General features: G+C 44.2%; 1 protein-coding gene across 1 annotated transcript in view; it reads left to right on the top strand.

The window, feature by feature from the left end:
- LOC105388640 (focal adhesion kinase 1) overlaps nt 1–13,535 on the top strand; it is a 45,742-nt gene that overhangs the window by 25,374 nt on the left and 6,833 nt on the right. The window contains exons 10-21 of the mRNA XM_048628184.1: nt 4–125; nt 1,069–1,155; nt 1,506–1,587; nt 2,204–2,317; nt 2,670–2,750; nt 2,887–3,075; nt 3,475–3,607; nt 4,523–4,655; nt 5,368–5,509; nt 5,883–6,087; nt 6,822–6,949; nt 12,749–12,885. Of these exons, the coding sequence (XP_048484141.1) occupies nt 4–125; nt 1,069–1,155; nt 1,506–1,587; nt 2,204–2,317; nt 2,670–2,750; nt 2,887–3,075; nt 3,475–3,607; nt 4,523–4,655; nt 5,368–5,509; nt 5,883–6,087; nt 6,822–6,949; nt 12,749–12,885 (1,553 nt within the window). The remainder of the gene's footprint in view (nt 1–3; nt 126–1,068; nt 1,156–1,505; nt 1,588–2,203; nt 2,318–2,669; nt 2,751–2,886; nt 3,076–3,474; nt 3,608–4,522; nt 4,656–5,367; nt 5,510–5,882; nt 6,088–6,821; nt 6,950–12,748; nt 12,886–13,535) is intronic.

The raw sequence follows: 13,535 nt of genomic DNA on the forward strand, positions 1-13,535 counted from the left end.
CAGATATATCGTACGTGTCCCACAAGGCGGGTGAGCCTGCCCAGTACAGCAAGATAGCCTCATTTAGCGATATAGAAGCGGTGCAGACACTCAAGTCTAGCTGCACGCAGACTTCACAGACTCAGGTATAGTAATTATAAAAGTTAATTATTGTCATTCAACAAAAATGTGTAGATTTAATTCTAGAGATATGGCTTTAACAAAATAACTCTTTCCTAGGCAGGCACAACCTCAGATTAAATAGTAGATACTGTGGAAAAATGCTGTTAGTTAGTTTATGATACATGTCATTGTAACATAGCCACCGGGAAAATACAACACATAAGGAGTATATTTCTTAGGGCGGATTCGACCAACGTCGAGTAACTTTTTACTCACGAGTAAAGTACCAGTTACTCGCGAGTAAGCAGATTTTGCATTCTACCAAACCTGAAACCAAGATAACTAGCTTATCCCAAGAATAAAATGTTATACCGCCAAAATTGACCGTGTAACGAGCTTATCCGAGAGTAATTTTGTAATGGCGGCAGCACATCAGCTGATTAGAAAACCGTCATAATGACATATAAACACATCTGTCAAAACATAAACAAAAGTACGTTAAAAGGAAAAGTCTCAGAATAACAACAGCGAATAAAATATTAAAACATAAACAATTTCATACTTTTATAATCTATTCAAACTAAGTTGGCATGTTATTTCTATTGCATGCTTTGAAACGCAGCTATTTTTATTTTAGTTGCATTACAGTTTCGTTCCTCGTTCATTCAATTTAATCATGGTATAACTTGGTAGAATGCAAATGTACTTATCCTAGATATTTACTCGCGTATAAATTTTATTCCGGTATAGTTATTCTCGTGTAACGTGATGTTTGGACGAATTCACCCTTAGTGATTAAACCCGATATAATTAGATTAAGGTATTTTTATCGATTAAGTTTTTCTAACTACACTTTATTAATTAACACATACTAAGAAATATGTTGACTCATATTCATATATTTAAAGCAATCATAAAAAATGACGTCGATTGAAGTGAAATTCTACTCTATTCTCTCTCCGACAGAGTGGGTCTTCATGTGGCAAGGCAGCGTTGCAGTTGCGAGTGAAGGGAGCTACGGAAACACTTACTATAACGTGCAGCAGTGTTGAGGTAAATGTTATGTTGTTATTTCATACAATTTAGTGTCCGATATCTACGTAATTATTTACTTAGGCATTGCCACTTAGTAGATGGTCTATTTTAGCCGCGCAGCGAAAATCGCGCGTCACTGACTAGTGTAAACGCTTCATAAGGGTGCCATGAGCAAGTCCGAAAATACTAGACATAACTTTTACACAAGCTTTAGTGATGTCATGATGTTACATTGACCAATACGTAAATAGAACACTGGCTTTTTGAATAGAAAAAAAACTCCAGCAGGATCTTTGAAAAAAAACTTTTAGAAATTGTAACAAAATCAATTGAAATACGAGGTAACTTATTCTGTGTTTTTATTTCAGGCTGCAGAAAGTTTAGCGGATTTGGTGGACGGATACTGCCGACTAGTCACAGACTCACAGACCTCGCTGTGGAACAGACAAAGTAAGGAACCTCTTATGATTGATAAAATATAATGTTATAATTAAATTTATAAGGAGGCCTTTGCCCAACAGTGGGACATTAAACAGGCAAATAAAACAAAAATTAAATATAGTTAGACCATTTAGGTTCGGGCAAATATAATATGAAACGGACTGTATGCATGCATCTCTGTGAATAGAATGTAGGTAATTTAAAGTGGGTGTGGGTGTATTATCTTCTAAAGAACGAATAAAAAAATTATTTCTACAAAATAATTATTTCTTTTACAAGCTACCGTTGGAAAGTTGCTCACTTGTCAGTGCAAAAGTAAGTTTTTTTCTGTATCCGTGTCGTAGGCTGTGTCCCCAGTAGACAAACAGTTAGCCGATTGAGTAAGCGCGTGTTCACAGTTTGCTGGTTTAACATACGACGACGCCATCCTCCAAAAGGGACTCGACCTTAAGCGCGTCTATTTATTAACATGTAAACAGTTTGCCTACTGGGAATACCGACTTATTTATAGACACTTTATTGTATACACAAAACATACACAGACAAAAACATGAAGACTTGATCGTTCTACGAGTATATAACTATTCCATAAACGTTATTAAACAATAATATTTGTAATTTCCAGCGGAAATGAGCAGCAGTTCCTCTGAAGGCAAGAGCTGGGAGGGGAACAACACGCTGCTGTCGCAGGACTACGCGGAGATCGACTGCGACGACGCCGACTACTCCACGCCCGCCGGTCAGTGATATACGGACGTATGGCTAGAAGAGATCTCTTTAAGGCTACCTTTAGGAAGTAGTTTAGGTGGCTGCTTTAAAGGAACCTGCAATAGATATAGCAATATACTCTGTCGCACGAACAAATGCCATATACGAGTAAAATGCCCTCGTCTTCGGCCTTCCTTATCTAGCCACTCGTTTTACTAACAGCATTGACTGATATAAGTACCTACCAATAGTACATATATTATATGCTAACAATTTCCGGACGCTGACCTGATGCCAATAAAGGTATCATGATTTTAAATCTTCTTCAAAAATATTGTGTGATAAAACATAAAATATTAATGTTTTCTTTATTTGTTTCACAGTGCGAGATTACGAGCTAGTCCGAAATCAAATCGAACTGACCGGCATCATAGGAGAGGGGCAGTTTGGCGATGTACATAAAGGTAACATCCATAGTATTATTTAATGTTATGATGCCCACACTATTATTTACATCAAGTAAAAATTGATGTCAGCATGAAAAATTTATATACTTTTAAATGTTTGTTTGTAACATAATGCTATCCTCTATCTCCCCAGGCACATGCCGAGTAACATCCGCCAACCACCCCTCCTTGCGTCGTCAACTAGCCCTACAAAAGAAGAGCGGGGCGGCGGGGGCTGCGGGGGGTGCGGGGGGCGAGGGCGAGTTCATACTGCGGGTCGCGGTGAAGACGTGCAAGATGGACGCGGATTTGGACACGGCGGAGAAGTTTTTGGAAGAGGCTTGTTAGTATACTGTCTGGCTTCTTGTTTGATATTGCCTCAGGACTCTCACACATAAACACCATAAATCGTGGAAACGACACCTTACGAGTCGCAGGTGTTCAATGGGTTAGAGCGAGAAGGTCGTTTATGTGACGGAGCCTTTAGTGAGACTCCTCGAGTTATGTTACTGTACCTCGTATACGGCGCACCGGCCGTATGTATAATGAGCGACTAACAATTAGTCTGATGGCTAATACTATCACCACAATGACAGGGCTATCCCTATCAGTCCCTAAGTCCCAATCCAGGGCTTGTATAAATCACTGAGTCGATAAGAAGAAACTCAGCTGCCACTAACAGTTACATATTGGTTCGACACTAAATCATAAATCCATACTCACACAATTTATTTCCCCGCAGACATAATGCAGCAGTTCTCGCACCCTCACATCGTGGGTCTAGTCGGGGTGTGCAGCTCGCCCCCGATCTGGATCGTGATGGAGCTGGCCACGCTCGGCGAGCTGAGGGCGTACTTGCAGCAGAATAAGCACAGGTATGACGACTACTGCAGCAGAACAAGCACAGGTATGACGACTACTGCAGCAGAACAAGCACAGGTATGGAAGACCCCCACCGACGACCTTAAGGCACAGGAAACTATATAATTTACAATAACTATCGAGATAGATAGAACAGCCTACACAGTAGCGTGAGCAAACGCAGCATGCTAAAACGCTGAAGCTGAATGACTAAAATTTACCAATGTGCGTGAGCTTGACTTGCGGAAGAGACACTGAATCTGTGTGCGTATCACGAATATTGACGACTTTAGTTGATGGCAATTCGATAGGCGGTTCAGTAGGGCTAGTATGCGTTTTATTAGTTTATAACGTTACCTTAAAAACTAATAAAACGCATACTAGCCCTACTGAACCACCTATCGAATTGCCATCAACAACAGAGGCGCTGATTAAGATGTCATACAAATTGCTATCAAATTATCTGTCAACTAGACTCTATGTCTAGTCATTAGAGTCCCATCTGGATCGTGATGGAGCTGGCCACGCTCGGCGAGCTGAGGGCATACCTGTAGCAGAACAAGCACAGGTATGCCTACGGAACACTATTAAGGGAGATTGACCAATGGGTTGAAGCCATCTGTAAGTTACCAAGCGACGCCATTGGTGCTCGCTATGCCGCTCAGTCGCTATCGGTTTTCTTTCTTGCACAGTCCTCCTCTCCTTAAGTTTTCTATATGATAGTGTTAACTGTCATGGCCTAGGCATTCAGCGTAGCCTTTCCGGACCAATAAAATCAATGCGTTTACAGATGTCAAAGTTAACTTTACCTACCGGATAATGATATCATGTTTACAGTGCTAATCGTAAGATACGTTTTAGTCCAAAAATGTGCAATATTTATTATGATGATACTGTATGTATACTGATCTCCCCACTTACCTCCCCAGATTGGAGACCTGCACGCTGGTGCTATACATCTACCAGCTGTCCACGGCGCTCAGCTACCTCGAGAGCAAGAAATTTGTCCATCGAGACATAGCCGCTAGGAACGTACTCGTGTCCACGCCTACTTGTGTTAAGGTGGGTTTTCCTTGAAGAATTTAACTTACGGTCAGGTGCATAAGTTGTTGTACACTTCTGTACTTTGTCAAACTGACGAGCCGTCAATGCTCAATGAATGGATAGGCGGTTTGTTAGATTGACAAGGTTCGAAAGTGTATAGCTACTTATGCAGCTGACTGTACCTACAGTTTTATGATACGTTGCTCTATGTACTCATTCATAGAACTAAAGTTTATAATGTTTGAACGAAATTTAGTTATGTATTGTGGCGACATCGACATCTATAAGTGGGAACTTCCATATCAATCTATAAATCCTGTGAATTACACAGTGTGAAGTGGTATTGAAGACAACCGTTGGCTGCAAAATACGCAATGGCTACATCGCGGTATCCATGAAATAAAGCTAGCCGCCTAAATGAAACCGTCAGGCGGTGGCCCACGAAACTAAAAACCCAACTTGGGAAGACCTTCTTTAAAATGATGTAGTAGCCACACTGTTGTGTACCTACCCAGATTCATCCCGGACTACGGAACGCGGGCTTGATGCAGCTATATCTATCTGGCTATTAATTTGTAATGATTCGAATCTGTCAATCATGCATCTGGATCCTACTAATACACATATATAGGCTAGGCTTTTTATCGCGGAATTCCCACGGGAAATCATTTTAAGGCGAAGTGAAGCTCGCGGAAACAGCTAGTCTAATTATAATATTTTTCTCCTACAGTTGGCAGACTTCGGCCTCTCCAAGATGGTGGAGGACAAGTCGTACTACAAGGCGTCGCGCGGCAAGCTGCCCATCAAGTGGATGGCGCCCGAGTCTATCAACTTCAGGAGGTTCACGTCGGCCTCGGATGTGTGGATGTTTGGTAATTGTGGTTAACTGTTTTAGTAGGTAAATGTCGATGAAAATTGAGGAGTGAATGAGAGCCTAACAGAGGATTCTATCTACCTCCCTTAAAATAATCGGTTTTGAGAGCTATCGCAACCTTGGATTCTGCCCGCGCTACACGGCATGCTTTATCTACGTAAATAAAAGCGTATAATGCATGTCCAACCAATCACTTTGCCATTTTTAACGAAAATCAAAGATGCTCTGTAATACAGTGAAATGTTTTTGTTTATCGTTCAAATATATTTCCAAAATCTCCTCCCCTCTTTCTATTTTTGGGCCTTTCCTTTGAAAAGGGCTCTTTGTAATTGATCTGATCTTATAATCTCATCCACCCCTTAACCCCGCAGGCGTATGCATGTGGGAGATCCTCATGCTGGGCGTCAAGCCCTTCAGCGGCGTGAAAAACAATGACGTCATAGGCAAGCTAGAGAACGGGTCTCGGCTGGCGCTGCCCCCGCGCTGCCCGCCGCGGCTCTACTCGCTCATGTCGCGCTGCTGGGCCTACGAGCCCAGCCAGCGGCCCAAGCCCAGCCAGCTCAAGGAGACCGCATAGTAAGTCAATTAATAACCCCTTTACTACCCAAAAAGCAAGCGACAAGCTACCGTCTAGCTAGGATAGTCACTTTATTCATTCGCAAAATGGAAACTATGAAGCGTTATGCATTTAGAGCAATAGGTGGATATATAATGCTCTATAAACTGCGGCAGAATGTTTGAAACTGCGTCGTAGGTCCTATAATGCTAGTAATAGAACGGGTCGCGGCTGGCGCTGCCCGCCGCGGCTCTACTCGCTCATGTCGCGCTGCTGGGCCTACGAGCCCAGCCAGCGGCCCAAGCCCAGCCAGCTCAAGGAGACCGCATAGTGAGTTAATTAATACCCCTATTGTAATAAGGAGTCCTTAAATGACTAGTCCTAAATGTTTACCTTCAAGTTTGCAGGATATACAGGATGTTGCAAAAAGGCTATAGTAAGAATTTTGACATTCTGATTTTATTTTCGGGTAAAATATAACACACACACGCTGCTGCACACGTTTCTAGGTTTGGGCTTAGTATAGCCTTTTTGCAACACCCTGTATATAAGGTAAATCAAGGTATAGTTATAACTGTTATACTTAAGTCATTCGACGTGCCTCACAACCCTGACAACAGATCTACCTCTAAATCAGACGCTTGAGATACTTTTGACGCGCAAAGTTCACTGCTGCCCCAAACCAATACTGGGATACTTTCCACATCCATCAATCGTCATATTATAAACTAATGTTCTATTGTTCCCTTCACAGTGAGATCCTACAAGAAGAGCGCAGCACGGCGTGGGACACCATGCGGCGCGAGAACCGGCGCGTGACCGCCGCGTCGTGGGGCGACGAGCCGCCGCCCAAGCCGAGCCGGCCCGCTACTAACCTTACTGGTAACTTTATACTGTTATTATAATGTTTGGGGACAGCTCATACATAGCCTATCGACCGCACTCTAGGAAGAGGTTGTACGAGCACACTTACATAAATATATACAAATAATATATCTATTTGTCGGTGAAGTCATGATTACAGTCATGATACTGACACCGCTGACTCGCCCGGATACGAAGCGCAGCAGCGCCGCCTGGCGGCGCTCTACAGCGTCTATGGTGGGGCGCGTGGCAGCAGGTGGGAGCAGAGCTGCGCTCCCTCACTTGCCTTCCAACCGCCGAGCGCTATCGACCTGTACCCTACGTTTCGTATCATAGTCTGTCTTGTATTCTGTGAAGTGCACCTACCTAATAAATCAAGTGATTGCCTACAAAGAGTGTTTCCATCAAGCCCGGATCCCATTGCACGCCCACTATGTCTGATGGAGATGGAGAGCTACTGCCGAACCCCTCACCTTCGCCGACATCAGAAGTGGGATCCCAACGGGCGAATGCAGCATCAGCACCACTCAGCAGCGACCAAGGTGCCACGGAGCAGAACTGGCGCATGATGTTCGAGATGCAGAACGAGAACATGAAAGCCCTCATCGCCGCACTCAAGCAACCTGGACCGAGTGCTGGCTACAAGATCACGCTTCCGGAGTTCGACCCTGAAAAACCTGATGCAGATGCACGTGCATGGTGTGCGACTGCCGACGTGTGCTTCGCAGACAAGCCGCTAGAAGGAGGCCAGCTTGTTGTTGTAATCAGCAAGGCCTTGAAAGGCGTGGCATCGACATGGCTTGCCCAGATATCGTATGCAGGTATGAAATGGACCCAATTTAAAGAAATGTTCGTTGCGCGATTCGTGTCTGTCGAAACTTCAGCTGCGACGCTCATTAACCTAAACAATAATAAGCCCAAGGACGGCGAGACACTAGCCTCTTATGGAAGCCGCCTAATCACTTCCCTACTGAACAACTGGAAAGGAAAAACTGTGGAGCAGATCGCCGTATCAACAGTGCTCGCTCACATGTCGCAATTCGATTCGAAATTACATCGTTTGGCATACACAACTGAAATCGGCACTCGTAATCGATTCCAGCAAGAGCTACAAGCGTTTTCCTTCCTAAAACGCAAGGCTAATTCATCCCTGGATCAGAAAATCGCACCAGAATTCAAACGTGCCAAATTTTCCACACTACCCCCTGTAAAGTGTTTTCACTGCGGAAAAATCGGACACAAGCAATCTGAGTGCTTTCACCGTGGCAAGGAGGTTCAAAGCAAGAAATGGACCAATCCTGCCGTGCCAACTACACGAAGTGGACCACAGCAGCAGCCAACTACATCGGGCAAGATCATTTGCTTTAAGTGCAACGAGCCAGGACATATCGCGAGCCGGTGTCCAGCGGCCCAGGGCGCCAGCAGAGGTGGCAGCGGTGGCGGGCCCAATGCTGAGCGTCGTGTCAACGTGTGCGTCGTAGAAGCACCAACAGGAAATTTAAATCATAAAGGTCAGTCTTTCGTTTTCCAATATGACTCTGGTGCTGAGTGTTCTTTGATTAAAGAGAGTGTTTCACGTAAATTTTCTGGGAAACGTTATAATAACGTTGTTTACCTTAAGGGTATTGGTGAATCAAGAACAGTCAGCATCCAGCAAATACTGTGTGTCATTGAGATAGGTGATAATGTGTTAGAAATTTTGCTACATGTTGTGCCTGACGCTATATTAGAAAATGAGATAATGATTGGTCGCGAAATTTTAAATCAAGGCTTTGCAGTTCATATGACGTCATCTGAGTTTAAGTTAGAAAAACACAAAGTGATAGCTAGTTGTGAAATCGAATTATCGGTCAAAAATGATTTCCAAAATGTCGACACGGATATTCCCGACAGTAATAAGCCGCAGTTGGTAGATATTTTAGAGCGTAATTCTGATTATTTTGTCACGGGTATGCCTAAGACTCGCGTAACTACAGGAGAACTTGAAATTCGGCTTGTTGACCCCACTCGTACAGTACAACGGCGTCCCTATCGCCTCAGCCCGGAAGAGCGAAAAATAATGCGTGACCGCGTAGACGAATTATTGCAAGCGGATATTATCCGTCCGAGTAGTTCCCCATTCGCGAGCCCGGCTCTCTTGGTTAAAAAGCGCGATGGTAGTGATAGGATGTGCATTGACTACCGCGAACTAAACAGCAACACGGTGCCTGATAGATTCCCATTACCGCTAATTTCTGACCTCATTGGACGTCTACAGGGAGCTAATTACTACACTAAACTAGATTGCGCAAGTGGATTTCACTTAATTCCTATCAAATCGGAAGAATCTATCGAAAGAACCGCGTTTATTACACCTGACGGGCAGTTTGAGTACTTGTCCATGCCCTTTGGTCTTCGTAATGCCATTTCTGTCTTTCAAAGAGCGATAATTAAAGCGCTAGGCCCTCTGGCTTATGATTACGTCATTGTGTACGTTGATGACGTGTTAATTCCATCTGCAACGATCACTGAAGGGTTGGAAAGGCTTGAAGTCGTTTTAAACACACTTACGAAGGCGGGATTTTCTTTAAATTTAAAGAAATGCTCATTCCTAAAAACTGAACTAGAATTTTTAGGATATGAGATTAGTGCAGGTCAAATAAAACCTAATAAGCGTAAGGTTCGATCCCTTACCGAATTGCCACCACCAGAAACGGTAACTCAGTTAAGACAGTTTATAGGCTTAGCTACGTACTTCCGTCAGTTCATACCGCAATTTTCGCGCATTATGGGACCTCTTTACAATCTTACCAGAGAAAATGTCTCGTTTATCTGGCAGCCGCGTCATGAAGAAATTCGACAGGAGATTATTTCGATTTTGACAAAAGAACCTGTGTTGATGATTTACAATCCAGAATACCCCGTCGAGTTGCATACTGACGCGAGTGCTAACGGCTATGGCGCTATTTTATTCCAAACTGTGGACGGCAAGCGACACGTAATAGAGTACTTCAGCAAGCGTACCACCCCGGCGGAGTCGCGATATCACAGTTATGAGCTTGAGACGCTAGCTATAGTTAATGCTATTAAGCATTTTCGACAATATTTACACGGGCGTAAATTTACAGTTGTAACAGATTGCAACTCTATAAGGTCCTCTAGTAAGAAAGCTGACTTGACACCGCGGGTCCAAAGATGGTGGGCATATCTCCAATCTTTTGATTTCGACGTTGTTTACAAAGCCGGACAGTACATGAAACACGTAGATTTCTTTTCACGAAACCTCGGAAACGCAAACCAGGACAGCTGCGTTCAGTCAAGTTTAAGCGTTAGGGAAGTCCCGAGCATAGAGTCACATGTAGAGTCGAGCGAAAAGTTACAACCGCAAGTAGCTTCAAATGCAGAGCAGAAACAAATTAACTTTACAGAAGTTACAAATAATTGGATAATTGCTGAACAAAAACGTGACCCCGAAATTAGCAAGCTATTAACTGATCTCAATAATGGTACACTGAGTGCGGACATTGCCAATACTTACGAGGTGCGAGCAGGGATTCTTCATAGGAAGGTTCAGCGTAATAGACGCACGAGATGTTTGCCTATTCTACCCAAAGCTCTATGCTGGTCCGTCGTAAACAATATCCATGAGTCTCTAGTACATTTAGGCTCCGATAAAACATTGGAAAAGTTGTACCAACATTATTGGTTCGAAGGCATGGCGCGATACGTAAAGAAGTACATCGATAGTTGCGTTACATGTAAGGTAGCTAAATCACATTCAGGCCGAGTTCAAGCGGAGCTCCATCCAATCCCTAAGATAACAACGCCATGGCACACTATCCACATCGATGCAACCGGTAAACTTAGCGGGAAGAACGACCAAAAAGAATACGCGTTCGTATTAGTTGACGGCTTCACAAAATACACTCTGCTCTTTCACACAACACGAATTGACACAGTTAGTAGCATACAGGCTGTTAAAGATAGCGTAGCGTTGTTTGGAGCGCCAACAAGGATCATAGCGGATCAAGGACGATGCTTTGCCAGTAAGGAGTTTAAAGAGTTCTGTGATGCTAGTAATATTTCGTTACACTTAATCGCAACCGGATCATCGCGTGCTAACGGGCAGGTAGAGAGAACTATGAGCGTACTAAAGTCTATGCTAACGGCTGTAGAAACTAGCGATACCCGATCCTGGCAAGACGCGTTAAGTGAAGTACAACTCGCCATTAATTGCACCGTAAACCGTACTACTCAAGCGAGTCCATTAGAACTCATGATTGGTAAAGTTGCGCGACCATTGACTCTTATGACATGTAATGACGAAATAGAGGTTGACTTACCTGCACTTAGAGTTGAAGCTGCTCAACTTATTAAGAATTCAGCTGTTTATGAGAAGCGTCGATTTGATTCCACAAAGGCCAAACTTAGCAAATTTTCAGTAGGAGATTTTGTATTACTGGCTAATGAAGAGAGAAACCAGACTAAGTTAGATCCTAAATATAAAGGCCCATTCCAAGTGATAGAGGTACTAGATTGTGACAGATACACCTTAAAGGCGTTGAATTCGAAACGTACTTACAAGTACGCACACGATAGGCTTAGAAAGATGCCCTCAGAACCTTGTATCATTGAAGAGTTTCAGGACGATGAGTCGGAGTTGAATGAAGAGGCTGTTGAGGAGCCTGTAAATAATAATTAAGCTTGCATAAGTGATACTGAGACCGTACCAGAGACTGATACGTAGTCGTAGTCTAGTAGAAATCAGCATCTATGTTCGCATAGTCTGTGGGCAGGCGGCAGGCGTATAGTTCTGGCGGAGGTCGGGTTCATGATGAACCGTATGTGGAGAGTCAAAGGTTGACTCGGCGATCCCCTTGGAGGTAGGCGCGTAATGAGAATGCAACTGTGATTGCTTTGGCCGATGAGCCGTTGAGAGGTTGATTTGATTTGATTATGGTTTATGAAAGCTTAATGAAAGAGTACTGAAGATGTTAGTTTTTGAACTTAGAGATTGATGAGTCAATGATACAATGTGTCTGTGTGGCAAGAAGTTTATTCATTCCTGTTAATAAAGAAGTTGATTAGTTTTCTTTTAAGATACCTACTATAAGCATAGTGTTAATGTAGAGCATTGTAAATAGTAGTAGGCTAAGTAATTTGTAAAGATACTGTTCGCTGTGTCTTGTTACAGAATAACACACACGAGGACGTGTGCATCACAGGATGGCCGTGTCGGTGAAGTCATGATTACAGTCATGATACTGACACCGCTGACTCGCCCGGATACGAAGCGCAGCAGCGCCGCCTGGCGGCGCTCTACAGCGTCTATGGTGGGGCGCGTGGCAGCAGGTGGGAGCAGAGCTGCGCTCCCTCACTTGCCTTCCAACCGCCGAGCGCTATCGACCTGTACCCTACGTTTCGTATCATAGTCTGTCTTGTATTCTGTGAAGTGCACCTACCTAATAAATCAAGTGATTGCCTACAAAGAGTGTTTCCATCAAGCCCGGATCCCATTGCACGCCCACTATGTCTGATGGAGATGGAGAGCTACTGCCGAACCCCTCACCTTCGCCGACATATTTATGAAATAAATAGAACAAAAAGAAAAATACAGAAAGCTAATAAAATCTTATTAGTAGTAATCACACAAAAAAATTACCTGCGGCTCCGTCCTCTGGAAACAAGTTCTGCAATTCGTGTGTACAAATGATAAAAATCAATGTGATCACACCGTTCAGAGTCATACATTAGTATAAGGCAAACATTATTACAAACATCCATATCCTGCCGTTTTACATATACCCTTTATGAATAAAATGCTCATCTCTATTCCAGGCGTGGAAGCACCCCAATCACCAGCGGCGGCCCCACAGACCTACATCGTGGCGCAAAACCCGCTCGTCCTAGCTCAGCTCCTGCGCGAGAACCAAACCCGGGCCCTCGAACCGCAAGCCTACACCACGCCCGCCTCGGTATTCAACACCGTCGCCGTCAACTTCGCCGACCAAATACCGGAGAACCTCAAGCCCGACGAGACCATAGACATCCCTCTACAGACCGTCCCCATACCTGTAGCCAGTCTGCAGAAACTTGACCCGATAGTGCCACAAACGGAGGCGACAGACGAGACGTTAACAGTCGTTGTAGGCGCGAGGGAGAGCTGCGATAATCTTTGCCAGAATATTTCCCCGCGCGCGGAAATCCCCACTCAACTTGCCGAAGAAGTAGCGACCCCAACTGAGCCGTACGCTAGCAGGGTTAGGTCTCTCGAAAGGAACACTAAAGGCACGTTTTCGACGGCCGAAAGGGCCCCGATTAGGATGGGTTCGCTGGAGCGTAATGCTCGCGGTAGTTTGTCTCACAGAGGCTCGCCTGTCCCCATAGCTCCCTTCACTCGTCAGCACTCCGTCCCTGCCTCACCCCCTCCTAGAACCAGGCGCGACCAAGATGTAGGGCAATTCTCAGTATCTGGGGCTTTAAATTCGCAACTAGCTGCTAGTGTGATGAACAAAATGCGTCAGCAACCCGAACCGCCGTTGATCGAAGAGATTTACGATTTCGGAGGCGATAATGTCAAGAGTTGCGTGGCTATCGCCGCCCAAAAAGCAGGTATTAGGGCTCA

Source organism: Plutella xylostella, chromosome 20 (genome assembly GCF_932276165.1).
Source record: "Plutella xylostella chromosome 20, ilPluXylo3.1, whole genome shotgun sequence".
Classification (NCBI taxonomy): Eukaryota; Metazoa; Arthropoda; class Insecta; order Lepidoptera; family Plutellidae; genus Plutella; species Plutella xylostella.